General features: G+C 33.7%; 1 protein-coding gene across 1 annotated transcript; it reads left to right on the top strand.

Annotated features, from left to right (window-relative positions):
• Positions 1 to 6858: 6858 nt before the first annotated feature.
• On the top strand, positions 6859 to 13703 carry LOC112500790 (NADPH--cytochrome P450 reductase-like). Its single transcript, XM_025104371.1, has 17 exons — positions 6859 to 7352; positions 7451 to 7510; positions 7654 to 7730; positions 7974 to 8031; positions 8115 to 8198; positions 8318 to 8354; positions 9033 to 9102; positions 9212 to 9397; positions 9484 to 9576; positions 9893 to 10118; positions 10212 to 10295; positions 10544 to 10695; positions 10849 to 10945; positions 11362 to 11589; positions 11675 to 11797; positions 12070 to 12183; positions 13251 to 13703. The coding sequence occupies exons 1-17, from the start codon at positions 6993 to 6995 to the stop codon at positions 13329 to 13331; spliced, it is 2130 nt and encodes a 709-aa protein (XP_024960139.1). The 5' UTR covers positions 6859 to 6992; the 3' UTR covers positions 13332 to 13703.
• Positions 13704 to 21407: the final 7704 nt, after the last annotated feature.

Genomic DNA, 21407 nt, shown 5'->3' with positions numbered 1-21407 from the left:
ATTTATATTACTAGAGGGTAATTTAAAAACAAGTAAACATAAAATAAAATATTATAACTAATTTAAAATATTATAATAAAAGTAAAAATATCTCCTAGAATCTAAAATAAAATATTATAAACGAGTAAACATAAAATGGAAAAGTGGACATATTGGAATAATTCCACTTTGGCAATTTAGCATGTGATACACGTGGAAAGACAAGTGTGGTATTAATTTTAATTTAATTTGTCGATTTAATAAATATACTTATTTTTGAACGTTAAACAAACGATCAAAAAACTTGATGTGGTAAACAACATATATCAGCATTCACTCTTGACATATATGCAAGTCTATTAATATTTTTTTAATAAATTTAGAAATTGAACCAGATAACTGTTACATATGTTTATTTTAAATAATTGTTACTGGTTTAATATTAATTAGGTGAGTTGAATTGTAGGTTGTTTGAATATGGTTTGAAAAATGATATCAAGTCGAGCATGATACTGGTGGACCCAATTTTTTAAGAGATCAGTGGTTCAAACCTTAACAAAGATAAAGTGTTTGTGTGAGTAATTGTTGTTGTTATGTGTGTATATATTATAGGTTTGAGATCTCTCTCTCTCCCTCTCCCTCTCTCTCTCTCTCTCTCTCTCTATATATATATATATATACACACACACACACTAGAAGGGTACTCGCACTAGAAGGTACTCGCACAATGCAGCGAGATATATCTTCATTTTAATGTTTCGTTTTATTTTTTGTCTTTGTTGATATAATACGGTTTTTGTGGTTTTGAGAAAGATAATGTTTTTACGATTTAGTGAAGTAATTTATTTTTGGCTTAACAATAAAATTTTATAAAAATAACGATTCTGTTCTGTTAAAACTCAATGATTATCCTAATTATATTTTAGATTTTTTATATTTAAAATAAAATGTTTATTATGTATTTGATTATATTTATCTGCAGTTAGTTATGCGAATTAAAAAATAGAGCTTTAATAAGTTGTACGTACGCATAATTTACTTGTAATCTTAAATTTTAAGTAATATACATTAATACATAGTACTTCATACATAAAGAATTATTTTTAAGAGTCCTTTTCAAATGCATTATAATATATATATATATATAGAGAGAGAGAGAGAGAGAGAGAGAGTTTTCACAACCCTTGATAAATCCACAGTCATGATGTGATACGAGGCTAAACTAAGTCGATAATAAAATTTTAACACAAGTAGTTAATATTATAAGGGTGAAAAGAGTAAAATCGGCATAAGCAAAAAAAACGTCAATTTTTGGAAGATTCAAAAACTTCCCGAGAAATCCTCACTGGAATCTATCTCTTGCGAGTAACTCGTTGCAAGATTTACTTGATTTGACTTTTTTTTTTTTCATATACAAAATGGTAGATGAGTACTGAAGATTTCAATCAAAATCAAGGAGGAAATATTGGGGTTCGAGGTTACTGTCAATGTAACTGTTTTGTATGTTAAGTATGTGAACCAGGTTCGATTTTGTATGTGATTTACTTAATTTCGAAATTGGTAACTGTTTCAATTAGGTTTCATATACGAAACAAAACTTGGTTCATATAAGAAACATATGGTAAATGTTTCAAATTAGGTTTCATATACGAAAGTAAGCATATCTTGAACTTAAATAATCTTGAACTGAAAGTAATACTTAAATTTACCTTCATTGTCGTTTATAATAAAGATCCAGCTTTTCGTTTTTCCCTGCTTGTTTTTGTTGTTCATTCAGGGTTATCGGTTTCTTTAAAACAGTTCAAAATAGGCATTTGTGTCGTATATGAAACCTAATTTGAATTAGTTACCAAATATTTCCGTATGTGAAGTTCTCTTTCGTAAGTGAACCAAGTTGTGCTTCTTATATGATTTACCATTGTGATTCTGAAAAGTGAAGGTAGTTTCCGCCACATCCTAAAGAAATACATGTTGGACAAATATCTCATTTACATGATCAGTACTTATCATATAAAAGAATCTATCAATAATCGTTAAAGAACATTTAATCTTAAAAATGCCGACATAAAATTAAAGGCGATAGTCATAAATATATATATAACCTGGTTTATTAATCCAACCATATTTACGTAATACAATCCTATAATCAAGGAAAATGAGATCATATAGTTACACAGAACATACAAACGATAAAAGGACTAAACTACCCTTAATTAAATTAAAAATAACATAATTTGTAATTAGTAGATGGTTGTGATGGATTTGTATAGTTTGTATTTGAAATACATTATATATATATATATATGTGTATGTATGTATGTATGTATGTATGTATGTACGTACACTCACACACACACACACACACACATATATATATATATATATATAGAGAGAGAGAGAGAGAGAGAGAGAGAAAGTGTGTGTGTGTGTGTGTTTCAAATGCAAACCATGATGATGTTACAAACCTTACAAACTAATCCATGTAGATAATCAACAATATGGATTAAATCGGTTTCTAAATTTACTCTCAATCACATACCTCTAAATTTCAAAATACACAAAATAAGAGCCGAGATTTGGTTTGTAGGACGTGTAACATTTACATGGTTTGTATTTGAAATCTTCTATATATATGAGTTAGTTCAAATAAGAAGATTGATTATCGAGAAAAATGTAATAATGAAGGGTTAAGGAAAAATTCATATGTGAATCCACTGGAAAAAAAATCCAAAATAATCTATTTGAAGATGCATATTCGTCGGGCTGCACATGTGTTGGGTTGGTCAGATTGTAAACATTTGAACAATCAAACCCAATGTTTATGGTTTGAAATTTTTTAACCCAACCCTAAGCGATTGTGTTTAAATGAAGTAGTATCAAATTGAGAACATACAAATAAAGTTAACAAACTCAAAGAAGAAAGTTGAAGATTTATGCAAATAATAAACTAAAATTACGGTTGAAATTATGATAAAATTATGAATATTGTTATTTACGGGTTTGTCTAATGTCTAATGTCTAATGTATATGCATTAATTAAAGACTTAACAACCATATTAAGAGGTTGTTTGTTTACATCTTAATAGTTTCATTAAGATGCAACATCTGAATCGCTAAAAGGTGAATCTTGTTTGGTAAAAAAAGTATGTCTCTTAATGGTTCTAAAACCTTCTGAACGATTTTGTATCTTGGGTCTCCCTTAACCATTCAACGCCCTAATTTCATCCTGAACAATTACCAAACAGTTATATTTTGCAATATATCGTAAGAGTCTCTTAATTATTCGGACCACTTAATCATTCTACACCAAACCATTCAACAACTGTCAAACAACCCCTTAATCATTATATAAAAAGGTGTCAGGTTCATCAAGTTGGATTAGATTCAAATGGACATAACACAATTCCAATCAATGCCTACAGTTTGAAGATTTTACAACTCGATTAAATATCAAGTCCCTTCGGGTTGAGTTGGATTATTTCGAATTGAGTTAGCCAGGTTAGTCAGGTTTTTTTGCATCCCTATGTGAACCATCATAGTAGATTATTCATATGAATTCATATATACATCTCCAAATAAATTTTTCAATAATTCATATATGAATCTTTTTTTTTATTAACCTGGATATCTAACCCGCTATGCGAGCCGACTAATCCCAGGGCGAGTACCTGCTTTGCAGATAGCCCGGAGTCACCGCATTTGAACTTCTGTGGCCACAAGGGGATTTTTATTTCTCATTGGAATTGAACTTGTGATCTCCTGGTACTTTTGACCTTTGAAACCAAGTTCAAACCAATCAGTCACCACCCTTGTGGGTTATATGAATTTTTTATTAACCCTACAGTCTTACTTTTTTACTTAAATGAATTTAAGAATACTTTTTATATTTAAACAACACCAAGCATAGAAACTCAAAATTGGCATTATAAAGGCGTGTGGGGTCGGTCAAAACCAAATCCGCGTGTCTTTAATGGTGGACATGTTAGAGCACATGCCGATTTCAGACGCCTTCTATTTTTCTACTACAGGTTCTTATTTGCAAACTCGTTAATACTTCAGGGTCTTTTTTGAAAATATTTACCATTTCTGAATCGCGTTTCCAAAAAGACGGAACACGTTCATCCACCCAAACACGCACACACCCACAAATCACATTCACAAAAAATAAATAATAAAAAACACAAAAATAATTTAAAAAACCCCAAAAGTGTTTTTTAAATAATTAATGTTTTTTCAATGAAAACAGAAGTATCAAAATAACGGAATTGATTGGTTCGAGTTTGGCTCTAAGAGTCAAAAGTTTTAGAAAGTTTCAGGTTCAAATCCAAGAAGGAATAAAAATTCTCTTGTGGTTACGGAGATTCAAATGCGATGACTCCGAGCTATTTACAAAGCAAGTGGTCGTTCTGAATTAGTCAGCTCGTATATCGGGTTGGATATCCAGGTTAATCAAAATAATAATAATAATTGAACTGAAAAATAAAATCCATATAAAATGGTTTGTTTTCAATGTAGGACGAAAACATGATGCAAAATTCAGGTCTTATTTGAAAATTTAAAAATAAAATAATAGCATTCCAAATTGGAAAGCTAAATAATTAGTAAACAATATTTAGGTCCAGAAAATACATACTTACAAAAATGACGGCTTTACTTTTTGGGTTAAGACACAGTTTAGGGGTTGTTTACCTAAATGTTTATCCGGTAAGCGTTTACGATTATAAGTCAATACTATAATTTATTTTAAGGATAAGATCGTAGTACATCAAAATGGAATGATATGCAACAATTCACTTGGTAAACGCTTACTCGAATAAGAGTCATTACCCTCACTTACCGGATAAAACTCTCCATCTTTATGATCACTCTTTCCGGGTAAGATTCTTGGGTCTTGCTATGTTCATCCGGTGAGAAAAATTACCCGGTAGGTAAGCATTTAATAAACGGCCCCTTACATATAACTTGCCTTCCAAATCTTAGTTTTTACGTTGTGTTCTCGAGTCTCTTTCATGAGGGAAAGGAAAAAAATTCATGTTCTCAAGTTTTTACGTTGTGTTCTCGAGTCTTTTTTCATATTCTAGTTTTGGACTAGATGAAACCCAAGTGGGAACCTTTAACCATAAGAGTGGTGTCCGATTGGTTTGAGCTTGAGCTTCAAATGTCAAAAGCATTTGGAGGGTATAGGTTTGAATCCAATGAATAATAAAAATCCTCTTATGACCACGGAGGTTCAAATGCGATGACTCCAAACTGCAAACTGTACCGCATATATCTCAAATCGTAAAAACATGCATTATGGAGAACTTTGCGATGTGGTTAATTACAATCCAATAATTACTAGATTTAAACTTTATTATAAAATCAACGATAATGTGATGATAGTCCAGACAAAAAAAATGTTTATAATATCTAATTCCCAAATACATATTACATGATAAAAAATAGTTTATGAAATTAAAAAGATAACTTCAAACTAAAAATATTACATAATTAGTCCAATTATTCCATATATATGTTATACGTAAGAGCATTCACAATGATAGAACCTCTAAAAACTTCATTTGCTATATTTTTACTGTCACATCAACAAAATAAGAATCTAAATACAATTTCACTGGAGGTTTCTACAAAAATCTCAATTTCTATTGTTTTTAATTTAAAAAATGTAATTTTATTTATAGAGTATTATATAAATTTAATATATATATATATATATATATATATTATAAAATTATAAAAAATTCACTTTTCTATATTGATTTTAATTTGTTAATTTATATATTTTGTTAGCATATCTGAAAAACAATTAAAACTTATATATAATTTTATACTATAACTGAAAAAGTGTAAAATTATGCAAATATTAATTTTAATAAAAACTAACACTAAATAATAAATAGTAATATTATTCACCCGTAATCTTAATTCAGACAAATATGTTTAACCAAGTTTGAGCGGTATTGATGATAAACTTCATTTGATCATATATATCAAAATTTCATTGAAGATATTTTTTCGAATTCATTTTTGGAATCTTGAAATATTTATGTTGAATTATATAAATATAAAAGTAATAATGTTTTTATTTCGTTGAAGATATTTTTTTTTGTCTTAGTCGATGTTATAATACGGTTTTATGTGGTTTTGAGAAAACAATAATGTTTTTATTTTTGAATAAAATATAAATATAAAAATATATCATAAAAATGGAAAAAAAGATTGATATTAGTACCAAACTAACTATTTAAAATTTCCCATTTTTTGTGTATTTCTTTAATTCATATTTTATATTTGGTTTAATAATACAACTTTTTACAAAAATAATAATTAAGTATTTTATTAGAATCAATCATTATCCTAATTATATTTTAGATCTTTTATATTTAAAATGAGATGTTTATCCTCTATTTAATATTTATTATATTTATTTGCAGTTAGTTACACGAATTCAAACATGAAAGTTTAATAAGTTATACTTACATATAATTTACTTAATCTTGAATTTTAAATAATATATATATATCAATAAACAATACTTCATACATAAAAAATAATTTTTAAGAATTTTTGTCAAATACTTTATAATATAGTATAAATAAATCAGATGAGTTAACAAGTTAAAACCAATAAAATTTTAGAATGTGTATTTTAATACCAAAAATAATTTTAATGAGATTGTTATTTTATTTCATGTATATTAAATATGATTATAAAATATGTCATTTACACATAATAATATAATATTAAAATGTTAAAACTAACCATGGTTAAATAAAGGTAGGTGTGGCTGACCAGTGTGGTTTGGTAGGCGTTGGCTCCTCTCTTTCTACCCTCCATAAAACCCCCCTCAAGTCAATAGCTTTCTCCCAACTACCCCTACCAATCCTCAGAGAGAATCTAGAGAGAGAAACACTTCATTTCTTCCGATTTTCTCTCTCTAAACTCTGATTCTCCCATCCACCGTTTTCTCGCCGGCAAAGATTGTTGTTGGATCGTTTGAATTTTGGGGGAAAATGCAATCCAACTCCGTCAAGATTTCGCCGTTTGATCTGATGAGTGCTATTTTTAACGGCAAAGTTTTAGACACATCAAACGCATCAGAATCGGGGGAATCAACGATGCCGCCGGCGTTAGCGATGCTAATGGAGAATCGTGAGCTGTTGATGATACTAACGACGTCGGTTGCTGTGTTGATTGGATGCGTTGTCGTTTTGGTGTGGCGGAGATCCTCCACGAAGAAGTCGGGTAAGGATTTTGAGACACCGGTGATTGTGGTACCAAAGAAAATTAAGGAGGAGGAGGTTGATGACGGTAAGAAAAAGGTTACGGTTTTCTTTGGCACGCAAACTGGAACAGCTGAAGGTTTCGCTAAGGTGAAGAACTTTTGCTAATTCATACGTTTGAAACACTTTGAAAATTTCGATCATAAAAAGTTACAGCGTTATTGACATTCATATCTTGTTGTTTAAAGGCACTTGTTGAGGAAGCTAAAGTTCGATATGAAAAGGCGGTCTTTAAAGTAATTGATTTGGTGAGTATTAACTTTCTAGAGATCAACTTTGATGCATATGGTGCAATCAGATGCTTTGATACTTCATGCGAAATTACAAATTCTCAAAGCTTTATCAGCCAATTGGATCGTGAATCATAATTGAATTTGTTTTCTAAATGTAGGATGATTATGCCGCTGATGATGATGAGTATGAGGAGAAACTAAAGAAGGAATCTTTGGCCTTTTTCTTTTTGGCCACGTAAGTTTTCTAATTTAATTGCTACCTCTGCTGTATTTACCCCCTCCGCCTCCCCCTTCCATCAAAGTTGTAAGATTTCTATAATTGGAATCTTTTTGAGTTAAATTATTTGGTCAAGTGTTGCAATCTCATAAGTGAGTATTTAATTATGAATATATGTGTGTGTGTATATATAATTGCATAAAGATGTGGTAGGTGGTTGTACCTACTAATTGAGTTTGGGTATGATGATTGGTTGTGTAGATATGGAGATGGTGAGCCAACAGATAATGCAGCCAGATTCTATAAATGGTTTGCCGAGGTAAATATTGTGCAAGCTGTAGATCAATGTGGTATCCAACCAGGATTTGCTTGTTGAGTTAAAATTTCTTGCTACCCATGTAGGGCGATGAGAAAAAAGAATGGCTTGGAAAGCTTCAATATGGAGTATTTGGTCTTGGCAACAGACAATATGAGCATTTCAACAAGGTAACAGTTAATATCATGTTATCCTTTTAGACGATTAAACAACCGTATCGTTATAAATGTTCTGTTACATGTTACTTTATGCTAAATTTAGTTCTTTTCTTAATTTTCATTATATGCAGATTGCAAAGGTGGTCGATGAGAATCTTGCGGAGCAGGGTATATTCATTTCCTTACATATCCAGTTTAACTTTAAAAAGAGTATTGGCTATATTGCTTATCAAGAGGATGATAATTTGTTTTTGTCCAGTTATGTTAGTAACTTAAGTACTTTATAAACCATAAAGCAACACGAGGAACTTTATACAGTAATTTGTCATAAATAAACTACATTGGTACTTGTATGCACTTATCTCAGCATCAAGTCTCATTTCATCTAACACTCAGCTGGTATGGCACTGTTATGATGTTCGCCCTTAGTACTTTATTTGGTAACCATGAGTGTCCAGGCCAGCTTGCGCTCACCTCGGCTAATCCCATAGGGCCCAGAAGATAACAGCTAATAAAATTCCCGGTGGCTATGAGGAGATTCGAACTGGCTACTAATGGGGAGGAACCCCAAGGCCTAGCCTTTATTTGCCGGTTGAGTTGGACCTCAAGGTTTCACCCTTAGTACTTGGTATCTAGGGAAAGTTTCTATGAAAATTGTGTACCATTTGCCAATTTGTTCTATGGGCCTCAGTATGGCATGAACCATTCATTTACTACATTGCAGTTTACAACATTTGTTAATTAAGAATGATTAATCTAGCTTTAATTGGTAATTGGCTCTTTGTATCATGTTGCTTTGTTGATGCTTCACCCATCATCTGATGTTATAGTTTTCACTATTTGCAGGTGCAAAGCGCCTTGTTCCTGTTGGTCTTGGAGACGATGATCAATGTATTGAGGATGATTTCACTGCATGGTATTAGAAAATAATACAAATTTTGTCTTTAATATGTGAAATCATCTAGTAGTCAACAAATGCCTATAAGAATGAATATGTAATATTTTGTCAAACTTTGCTTCTTCAGGAAAGAGTTAGTGTGGCCTGAGTTAGACCAATTGCTTCGTGATGAGGATGATACAACTGTTTCCACTCCCTACACTGCTGCTGTTTCAGAATACCGTGTTGTGTTCCATGACAAACCCGACACTTCTGCTGAAGATCAAAGTTACACAAATGGCCATGCTGTTCATGATGCTCAACATCCATGCAGGTATCATCCCCTGTTCAATTTTCTGATCATTTTTTTCTAACCCTATTACATCTTCTACAATCTGACATAATCCTATCTGTGTAAAGATCCAATGTGGCTGTCAAAAAGGAGCTCCATACCCCTGAATCTGATCGGTCTTGCACTCATTTGGAATTTGAAATCACTAACACCGGACTATCGTAAGTCACTCTTGCAATTTACTTGGTTCCTGATATATAATTTTAGTTCTTTGGTGGTATGGACTTCTGGTGAACTGGAACAATGGGTGGAACAAAAATCTGGGAGATGGGGAAATATTGGGAGATTACTAAACTGCCCATGTCAAATTAAAACCCTAAAACCTTAACAGCTGTTTCACCGGCCGACCTCACTCTCCCATGTCCACTTCTGTCTGCCTACCAAACGCACACTCAGTATGTGGAGGAACTTTTATAAAGTTGATGAAGATGATATCGTAGCCAGATCACACCAACCAAATTTATTTATTTATTTCAGATATGAAACTGGGGATCATGTTGGAGTTTACTGTGAGAATCTAAGTGAAGTCGTGGATGAGGCTGAAAGATTAGTAGGTTTACCACCAGACACATACTTCTCGGTCCACACAGATAAAGAGGATGGAACACCACTTGGCGGAGCCTCCTTGCCACCTCCTTTCCCTCCTTGCACTCTAAGAAAAGCATTGGCTTGCTATGCAGATGTTTTGAGTTCTCCCAAAAAGGTATGCCTTTGTGACTCTTGCTAATAACTTTGGATTTTCAAGAAACCCCATCCGAGTTAAGCTTAACAAATGCTGGATGCCTATGTATTTCAGTCTGCTTTGCTTGCTCTAGCTGCTCATGCTACCGATCCCACTGAAGCTGATAGACTGAAATTTCTTGCGTCTCCTGCTGGAAAGGTTGGGATATTTTTCATAGCCTTAAATGTTGGGTTTGATCAATGCTTGAAGTATATTTATTTATATACGGCAAAACTCACACGCACTTGTCACTTTTGGTGAGACTTGAACCCTTGACCTCCAAGATGGCTGAGATCTACCAGTAATCCAAATGGCATTGGGCCATTGACTCTTTTGTCAGTTTGATCAATGTGTTTGTGCTTAATGTGGAAACTGATGTTATTCATTCTCGTGTTAATGTTCTTCAGGATGAATATGCTCAGTGGATAGTTCTAAGCCAAAGAAGCCTTCTTGAAGTCATGGAGGCCTTCCCATCAGCTAAGCCTCCACTTGGGGTTTTCTTTGCGGCTGTTGCCCCACGCTTGCAACCCAGATACTACTCTATTTCTTCCTCCCCTAAGTGAGTACATTCGATCCAAATTAATCCAACTTCTTGATTTAACAACCAAGTTCTTTTCTATTCAGTAGGTCTTAATGCTAATTTGATTTACAAGGATTCTATTTACAAAAACTCAAGAACAATTTTAAAATTGATATGCATTTCGTTTTACAGGATGGCACCAAATAGGATTCATGTTACTTGTGCATTAGTTTATGAGAAAACACCCGCAGGCCGTGTCCACAAAGGAGTTTGTTCCACCTGGATGAAGGTATTAATTCATTTTCTTGTCTGGTGGTTAGTGACACATGCATACAGCTGAAACTTGCATGGAGTTTCAACTTTGAAAACCAAACCAAACAAGTCCAGTACGTCCCAACCGAAGGTGGTCATCCCCCCCCCCCCCCCCCCCCCCCCCCCCCCCACACACAAAAAAAGGGCGGCAAACCTGGCCTCTACCGCCAAAAGAGTAGAGTGGCTGTTTTGATGTAGACCCCCAGCTTGTAAAGTGTGTGAAATAGATAGAACGTTTCCCCAAAGAAATAAGGGGAATTTACCGAAAAGTTAGGGTTAAAAAGAACCTGAAACAAGAAAAGGAGAAACAAGAAAATCAAGTTTCGACTTTGACTTTGACTTTGACTTTGACTTTCTTTTACTTAACAATTCTACTTTTCTGTTTATCTTCAGAACGCTGTACCTATGACAGAAAGTCAGGATTGCAGTTGGGCGCCTATTTTTGTTAGAACGTCCAATTTCAGACTTCCTTCCGATCCTAAAGTCCCAGTAATCATGATTGGCCCAGGCACTGGATTGGCTCCTTTTAGGGGTTTCCTTCAAGAAAGGTTAGCTCTAAAGGAAGCTGGAACTGAGCTGGGATCATCCATTTTCTTCTTCGGATGCAGGAATCGCAAAGTGGTATGTTGACAAACACAAGTCTTTTCAAAAATACCAATATTTTGGTTGGGTAAAACCTAACCCGACAATCATTATGTTGCTTCAGGACTTCATATACGAGGATGAGCTTAATAACTTCGTTGAGACTGGTGCTCTTTCTGAGCTTATTGTAGCTTTCTCTCGCGAAGGCCCAACTAAGGAATATGTGCAACACAAGATGAACCAAAAGGTGGGAAAACAACCATTAAAATATCAGTCTTTATTGGGCAAATCGCATGAAAATGCGACGTACTTTTCTCTGATCTCTGACATACTTAAAGAACTTTATCTTGGTACCTCAAATGTGACTTCTCAAACATTTAGACCAAAGTACCTAAATGTTTTAAGATGTCACATTTGAGGTACCAAAATGAAGGTTTTAAGAGTACGTTGCATTATCATGCAATTTCCCCTTCCTATTTAAATGTTTTTGCATGTTTCTTATACAAAATGTGCCTGCAGGCTTCGGATATCTGGAACTTGCTTTCTGAGGGAGCATATTTATATGTATGTGGTGATGCCAAAGGCATGGCCAAAGATGTACACCGAACCCTGCATACCATTGTGCAAGAACAGGTATGTTAAAAAATTCTTCAACGAAACCTATGATTAATTGTATTTTTATCTTGAATTCCTTTTTTAGTTTTTCCTCTAAACCATATGCCAGACACCATTCATTTTAAACGGTTAGATACAACCAACCCCCCTCCATCTTTGTGGTCCAAAGAGAAAGATCCTTGTGTTCACATCATTTTCACCACATATATATATATGTATATATAGTATGGGTAGGTTTCTCTAGGAACCTAAAATTAATTAGGAACTTTGGAACCGCCCACAGCGCAACACGTGGCATATTCATTAAGAGAATATGGACGGATTATTCATCAAGAATGTTGTAACATATTCATTATAAATGTGTGATTCATGTTGAATAACACATCCATATTTATCATGAATGTGTAATTATGATAAATAATACTTCCATATTCATTATGAATGTGAAGAGAGATACCTGATGCTCTGTGGGCGGTTTCCGTTTCCTAATCAATTTCGGGGTCCAAGAGGTAGGTGGATTATTTGGGCGGAGTCGGCTGAGATGGTGATAGATATAATTATATGGTGTTAAATACTTTGGGGTCCATACTGCTGTCTTCATTACTTTGTACTGTTGTAGACAATCAAATTGAAACAATACACCATCTGTCCCATGAGATTTGACACCATTTTTAAGGTGTCATATTAACTGTAACATGCCTTTTTCCCCCTTTTGCACATCATTAAGTTAAGGTCATGTTTGATGACTATAAACCATCTTATTTTGAGTTTATTGAAAAGGCCATGTTTTGTTAGCCATAAACTAGCTTTTGAAAACACTATATCAAGTATCGTTTCAATAAGCTCCAATTAACTTTTCAACATATGTCCTTTTAGGTCATTTTACTCTGCCTCTAGCTTATCAGCTAGTTTTTACCGAACATAATTAATTCATCATTTAACAGCTTGCTTTTGAGCTAACAATTAACTTATCAGCCACGAGCTATTTGCCAAACATAACCTGAAACAATCTCCATACCATTAGAACATGAGGAAATAGTTAAGATCTTGAACTGACGAAACAATCATAATTTGGTGGATTTCAGGGATCTCTAGACTCCTCAAAGGCAGAACACTACGTTAAGAATCTACAAATGTCGGGAAGATACCTGCGTGATGTTTGGTAAGGATGCAAAAAAGATGAGAATAAACCGAGACTTGGGATACTACGCCAACTTATCCAGAATCAAACAATCGTAGAAGAAAAGATTGCACGATCTTTCCTACTACCCCGTATAAGGACGGGAAGTGCATTTGTCGTTATAACGACGTGTTCAAAAATTCTTTCATCTTCTTCTGTGTTAAGTTTTGCCCTTACTCTTTCTTTTTGTAACTTATGATTTGAATGATTTTTTCTTCTTCCTCTTTTTCTTTTTTCAGTGTAATTTATAAGGCGATACATATAGTTTTATACATACATATCTGGGATTAACTTATGAATCCTTGTGTAATGAATTTGCATTTACCAATATGCAACCGTATGTGTGATTCGTCGTAAATCCTTTTGGGTCTCGGGTGTCAACAATGCGATCTAAATATCGAACATCAAACCTTGAGAGGTAATTGAGGTGGTGTAAGTGTTTGGATTTGCTCTTTTAAGGTTACGGGTTCAAAAAGGCTTGAAAGGTTTATGTAACTGTTAACGTCAAGATTAGCGGTTAGAAGAAAATCTTCAACATATTTTACTCTTATCATTACAAGAGAATTTGTTAATTTCAAAGGATTGTGAAGATTAAGGGACCGTTTACTAAACGTTTACCTGGTAAGTGTTTACCAAATAATTTTCCTATATTTGATGAACATGGTAAGGGTCAAAAATCTTACTCGGTAAGAGCAATAATAAAGATGGAGAGTATTACTCGGTAGGTGAGGGTGACGACTTTTACCCGGGTAAGTGCTTACCGGGTAAATTGTTGCATACTCTACTATTTTAATGTACTACAATCTTATCTAGTAAAATAAATTATAGTGTTAACTTCTAAAGGTAAATAACTACCGGGTAAATATTTAGATAAACGATCCATACAAATTAATTCTGTAGTAGGAAAACTTATGATACAATTACAAAAGAAAATGCACGCACTTAAAAAGAACTTTGGAACCTTCGAATTGAGGCGAGATAATGGTGACGTCACTTTATTTATTTTTTTTTAGAAACAGCAATTTTATTAAGAAACCACCGAGGCTAGCAAGATGCTAGCACTTACAAAAGAGCCATTAAAGGGCTGGTACACCAAACATTCCAATCGAGAGAATTACAAGACTTCGATCTGAGTCTAATCCAATTAAAAGAAAAAAACACAATATCCTTGTAAATTACCATCGGATTTTTACCAGATTTGTTGAAGACCAATGCATTTCGATTCGTCCAAATCACCCAAATAAACGCCATGAGAATTACTTCCAAGCCCTCCTTAACCTTCTTCCCTTTGAAAGGAAATTGTGCTGCAGAAAAAAATTCCGCCAAATTGGTAGCTTGGCAAGGAAAGCCCGACCACCAATTCTTTACATACGCACCGATCACCTTTGTAGTCGAACAACCAAACAAGAKATGATYTTCCGTTKCTGTWTGAWTTAGGCAACARGGACAGAGAACTGAGCTCACTTGGACACCTCTAAGGAAAAGATTATGTCTAGTGGGGAGTCTAGACTTTGAAAAACGCCAGATAAGCATATTCACTTTACCAGGAACTAATTTGTTCCACTTCGAAACACTTCCGTTAGATTGTAAAACCCCTTCGTCAATCTTTCCCCGACACATCTTAACCGAGAAAATCCCATCCTCGGATAAAGCCCAGCGGCGAGAGCCATTGCTGTCAACCGCCCAGAAATTATTAACATTCAACCCAACTTTCCGAATGAGAGAATCCCATTTAGCGATAGTTCCCCATACACCCGGTTTCTTACAACCGTCACTAAAAATACACCCACTAGCACCATGAAACGCCTTTATACAATCTCTCCAAAGACTACCCTCTTCAATTAAAAACCTCGACCACCACTTAGCAAGAAGACTCCAATTGAGCGCCTTTAAACTACCAATACCAATACCACCTTTGTCCAAAGTGTTGCAAGCAACTTTCCACCTAACCCAGATAATTTTTCTACTCTGCCCAGACCGGCCCCAAATGAATTGATTCCGAAGGCTTTCAAGGGTGCTAAGCACTTTTTCCGGGACTTTAAACAGAGAAAAAAGATAAACTCCCAAACTACCAAGAACCGATTTACAAAGAATCTTCCTACCACCAAACGATAAAGACTTGGCCTTCCAGGCGGATAGTTTCTCTTGGAACTTATCCACTAACTTATTCCAACTACTACTTCTACCCATCTGCGCTCCTACTGGAAGACCCAAATATTGAAACGGAATAGAGGAGATCTTACAATTCATTCTTTGAGCAAGAAACTCAGCTTCACCGGTACCCACGCCAATGCCATATAAACAGCTTTTCTGCAAGTTGATTTTCAACCCCGAAGAAAGATAAAAACATCTAAGCAAAATGTTTTAGGGCATTTAATTTGAATGATGTCATTTAGAGTCCAACTTTTCGATTGGTCGGATGTCAATGTCGTTTGGTAAAAAATTTATGGGGCTGTTTGATAATTGTTGAATGGTTTGATGCAGAATAATTAAGTGATCATAATGATTAGAGGCTCTTATGATATAGTGCAAAATGAAATATAATTGTTTGGTTATTGTGTACAATGAAATTAGGGCTCTTAATAGTTAAGGAAGATCCAAGATACAAAATCATTCAGATGGTTTTAGAACCATTAAGAGACAAACTTTTTCTTTACCAAACAAGATTTACTTTTTAACAATTCAGAGGTTGTCTCTTAATGGAACTATTAAGGAAGTGTTAATGACATCTCCTTAATAGGGGTGTCAAATACTTTAGAAAATGTTGTTGATATAAGATCTGGGGTTATTTGTTTACCTTTTAATAGTTCCATTAAAAGGCAACATCTGAATCGTTAAGAAGTAAATTTTGTTTGGTAAAAAAAATTTGTCTCTTAATGATTCTAAAAATCTCTAAATGATTTTGTATCATTAGTCTTCTTTAACCATTCTGCGCCCTAGTTTCATTGTAAACAATTATCAAACAATTATATTTTATTTTGCATTATATCATTAGAGTCTCTTAATGATTTTGACAACTTAATCATTCTACAGCAAATCATTCAGCAACTGTCAAACACACCCTAAGACATCATTTTTTAATCCTATAAACTTAATTAAAAAAATGTTGGATCCATTAAATAATTTTTTAAATAAAAGTAAAAGATGTAAGACAAATATAAATTATATTTGTTGATGTATTTATGTTGTGTAAATGAAAATAATATAAAGTGATAAAGAAAACGAGATGTTAAATGAAAAGCTAAATCGAAAAGTTTTTTTATTTAAAAGAAATTCAAAATTATGGAAAAATAGAGAAGGTGAATGAAAGTTTTCTTATTGTGTCACCTAAGTAATTCCATAATTTATATATATCTATACTACCTTATTAAACAATTTCACTAAAAGCCTTAAAAGTCTTAAAATTATAAATGCCCAAAATATCCTTATCTATACTACTTCACCTTTCAACCCTTTCCCTTCACCCCGCTACCCTCCCCAAAGCGTCGCTTCCATCGCTCCCCTCTTCCAATACGACGTTTCAGAAAAGTCGTCCCTCCCCCAAGACGACAATTCAGGCAGGCATTTCTCTCACTCGATGATGATTCTCAGGCAGGCATTTCTCTCAATCTTCCATCGTTCAATCTATTTCCATCTCGAGGTAATTATTTGGTTTGTTTTTAACATTCAATTTTTTTAGGGTTTTTGATTGTGAATTCCAGTCGTGTTTACTGTGAGCTAACGACCAAATCAAACGAATGAAGACAACACGCCAACCCCTGTTCTACCCTAAGACCGACTTATATCCTGATTTGTTTCATCCTCATGTGTGTAAGCTAACATGAACCTGTATGTACCTTCAGAGTCATATGGCATTCAACTTTTAGGTAAAAAGAAATCAAAGTCTGATGGAAGTGATTCAGGTGAAGAGAAACATGTCTAAAAAAGATCTAGCCTTAAAGCAAGCAATTGATCAAATCAATACTTCTCTTGGAAAGGGATCTATCATGTTTGTTGGTCAATGTGCTTCTCCCAGACAAGTCCCAGTGGTGTCTATAGGATCTTTTGCATTAGATATAGCATTGGGGGTTGGTGGCTTTCCAAAGGTATTTACACTGTGTTTGTGTCCTATTTCTCTTTGCTTAAAAGTATTGGAATGTATATATTTAAAATTTATATGTACGTTCAGTAGGTAATCTTATACAAAATATATAATAACTGCAACAACTAGGCCCTTCATCTCAAGTTGGTTGTGAGACTGAACTTGCTGAAGTGGTGAAACAACCATACAGTAACTATAACAATGGTGTTTGCTTGAAATTTTTGTTCATCCATGCTATAATGTTGCTCCATTTTCATCTTATTTGTTTCTTTGTCCTGCTGTTCATATTGCAACGTATGGTTCAATTCAGAAATGTCGTTGTCCAAGTGTTTTATAGTCCATTTAGTATTAAAGTAACGTTTTGAATAAGTCTATGCTTTGGGGTGTAGACTGCACTTTTGGAACTTGGTTGGTGATTAGATGCATAGCAATAATTACCTGCCAATTTGATTTGATGTTCTTAGTTTCATATTGCTATAGACCATTGTATTTTCTCGATATTTGCATGCTTGCTTATAAACTCATGATCTTAAGCATTGTATTAATGGACCTATGATCGTGATAATCAATGCGCACTTTTGTGGCTGAGGAATATTTTAGTTATGTTTGTGACTCGGAGGTCCTGATTGATGCTCACAATGAGGTTTTTTGCCAGAGCATCTAGCTAAGGTCTCTTGCCTACTTGTGTTGTTTACATTGCATTTTCTTTACCTCTTTTGAATTGCATTTGAATAGGTTGTTGAATGATACGATGCTTAAAATTATGTTTCTTTTCTAATGCATTAATCTACTTATGCAGGGACGCGTAGTTGAGATATACGGCCCAGAGGCCTCTGGAGAGACAACTCTTGTTCTGCATGTAATTGTTGAAGCGCAGAAGCAAGGAGGTTAGTTTTCAATGCTTTGTTAAATTTTATACACATTAAGAGGTAGTTGAAAGCATATCTTGCTTGTGTTTTCTAGAGAACCTTATAGGAGTTTTTAGTTGCTCAAGGCGTGAACATGTGTACTTATTTGTTATGTTTAAATTTGTTTATAAGTCTCCACCATGGTTAATTAATTCCACTCACGACAACCCGTTGATTCGGATATTAGAGGACCAAACTAAGGCGTTGATGATCTGATTCTTAATATTATCTTTAACTATTAGAGGGGGAACAAGGAAGAGTTATGACTCGATCACAGTTTTTTATGAACATATAAAGGAAAATAGTTTATAAAAGGTTATAATATGACTGTATAATATGTTCTTGGGTTTTTTTTGAAATATATATATATATATACATGTATTAATTCAACCTTAATCTGAGTTTCTGGACAAGAAAGAGGGTAAGCAGTTGAAATTTCATTCTAAAACCCATCTTTTTTGGTCTTTTCATGACTTATGATCTGTCAAATTTGTAGTTTTGTTTATTGGTTTTGAGTGTTCATCTTAAAACTCAAGTTTCTTGTTTTTTTTTTTTTTTGGAATTTTTATATATAATTTTGAGGGGAGATATGGAGGAGGTTGAAGCTGCTAATAAAGCTGTTGTTTTGAGTTGCCATAGAATTCTTAGCTTGTTGGCTCAGCCCCAAGATCAGGTTCAGTCCAAAAACTTAAAGATACAAACAGGGGAAGCAGTGGTTAGATTCAAGAAAGTTGGAAGTAGGATGTTCTGTTGGTTAGATTGAAGCTGTTGTTTAGGATTCTGTTTGGTTATATTGAAGCTGCTCATAAAGTTGCTAATCTATTTCTATCCAACATGTCATTAATTTGGTAGTAGGATGTTCTCTTTCCCTTCCCCAAACCCCTACATCATATATATAGCAGCAGCAGCAACTATTGCTATATGTGGTTATTAAAGTGATTGGACTTGTTTTAGGATATGGTTTCTTTTGCAGGAGAGCAGGAGGTGCCAGTATCTAATACTGGATTCTATGTACTGTATTGGACATAAGATTATGAAATTAACTTAAATTCCACCACATTCTTTGAAAGCACGTCAACACTACATATTAAAAAATAAATTTGCAATATCCTACACAGGTTTGATGGACTAACATAAACATAGAGATCTTCATGAGCTAAAATGTAATATTACCGGTTTTCGGTTGCTTCGAGATGTGTCGTAGACTCGAAATTTCCATTTCTTGTGAGAAAGAGGAATAAACATACTTTGATGGGTTTGATGTTATTATTGCATTTTCTCTTTTCCTTGATGGTAATTGTAATATACTACTTTGGATCATTTAGGCGCTTGATGTTRTTGTTGCYTTTTTTATGATCAAACTCTATCAAGTCAAGAACTCAAACTAAATAAAACACCTATCTCAATATCATGGGCTTTGGTAGCGCCTGGGTTTGATTCAAACCCGGGAAGACGAGATATAAAAAATCCTAGCAACAATCATTTGTAAGCAAATCGTTGAACCATTTGATTCGTTTCTTATAATTATTAGTTTGTTTCTGGTGAGGTGATCATATTGTGCATTTTTAAAATGGGATGAAGCATATATGTGAATTAGCTTTACTGGTTTTGTTTGGTTTTGTTATTAATCTCTATGGATTTCGACTTTTTGTTATTGTAGTTATGTCAATTGGCTGCGAATGATATGGGACAAGTCAATGACATTGGACCTATGGAACATGTCGGAGAACAAGGCAATGCCATTGTTGGCGCATGAAGGACTAATTGTAGGTTTGGTATATTTAACGGTTACGGGTTTGGTTGCATAAGATGATGGCATTTGGTTTGATGTACTTTGTGTTATTGGTTGTTTTGTGTATGCTGTTCAACTTTTAATGGAAGTTGGTTGGTTTGGCCAAAGTCCATTGGTCATATCTTTTGGTAACTAGAAGCCCACAATAATCCATTTATTTCAATTTGGAAATGCTTAAATTGAGGTTTGCTTTAATCGAGTTTTATGTTATTCATTTACATCCTTATTCTGAGCTTTTAAAATCATATCATTCTCTTTCTGGTAGTTAGCTTAATTTTATAATCGTTTATAATAATTTTACTTCCTGTAACATTATGCGGGTATCATTTTAGCTACTTGATTTGTTTGCTACTTGTGAAATTATTGTCGGGATCTAATGATTTGCTAATTGAGTTTTGTTTGTGGTTTCTTTGTGATGGTTGACAATTGGACCATTATAGTATCTGATGGAGTTTGTACCGAGTGTTGAATATGCATAAGGTATTATAGCACCTGGTAACAATACCAAAAGTAAATTATGATCCTAATTTTCAAGTTCTGATTGAGGTATTTAAGGGCCGGTTAACCAAACGCTCAAAGTCTCTAACCATTTATAATTGCTAGCTTTTGTTATATGAGTCTGCTATTTGCATTTTTTCCAAAAAAAAACTGCTCATGTACCTGTTAGCTAATGTATTTCAATGGCAAATGGATGTCAACAAAATGGATTTGACTGATTGGTTGTGAAAATATTGGTAGCTATTGTATTTCACAGACAGTGATCGTTTCCCGTTGCATCGCATGGGTATACAACTAGAAGTTAATAAATCAAACAAAACAATCGATACTTCGTATGGGAATTAAGATTGAATGACAAAACGAACTATTTAAAAATCAAATTAGAAAATCGACACAAGTTGACAAACCAATGAAACAATTCATGTAYTATTCGATGAACGTTAAGTTTGAAATTAAATTTTAGTACAACTTTGCAAAGGAATTATATATATACTTATCCCAGTAGTTGTTTTCAACTCATAAACATTAATARACGATCTTATATTGGTGGTCRGTGTTTTAAAGTTTGGATAASTAATTGACTTGAGACAAGTTTTGTTTGTTAACTTGTCGGCTATAARAGATTTTTTTTGCCAAAAATATGTCTGTTCGTTCAAAATAACATATTCATATTCAGACTGAAAGGAAAAACATTTTCCATTTGGCTTGGTCTTGCTATGACAATCATGTGTTTATCTGTTGTAATCGTCAATCGCTATTCTCACTTACATAAAACTTATGTCC

This window comes from Cynara cardunculus, assembly GCF_001531365.2.
Source record: "Cynara cardunculus var. scolymus isolate 2C chromosome LG 17, CcrdV1, whole genome shotgun sequence".
NCBI lineage: Eukaryota > Viridiplantae > Streptophyta > Magnoliopsida > Asterales > Asteraceae > Cynara > Cynara cardunculus.
This window is presented reverse-complemented; position numbering and strand designations above follow the sequence as displayed.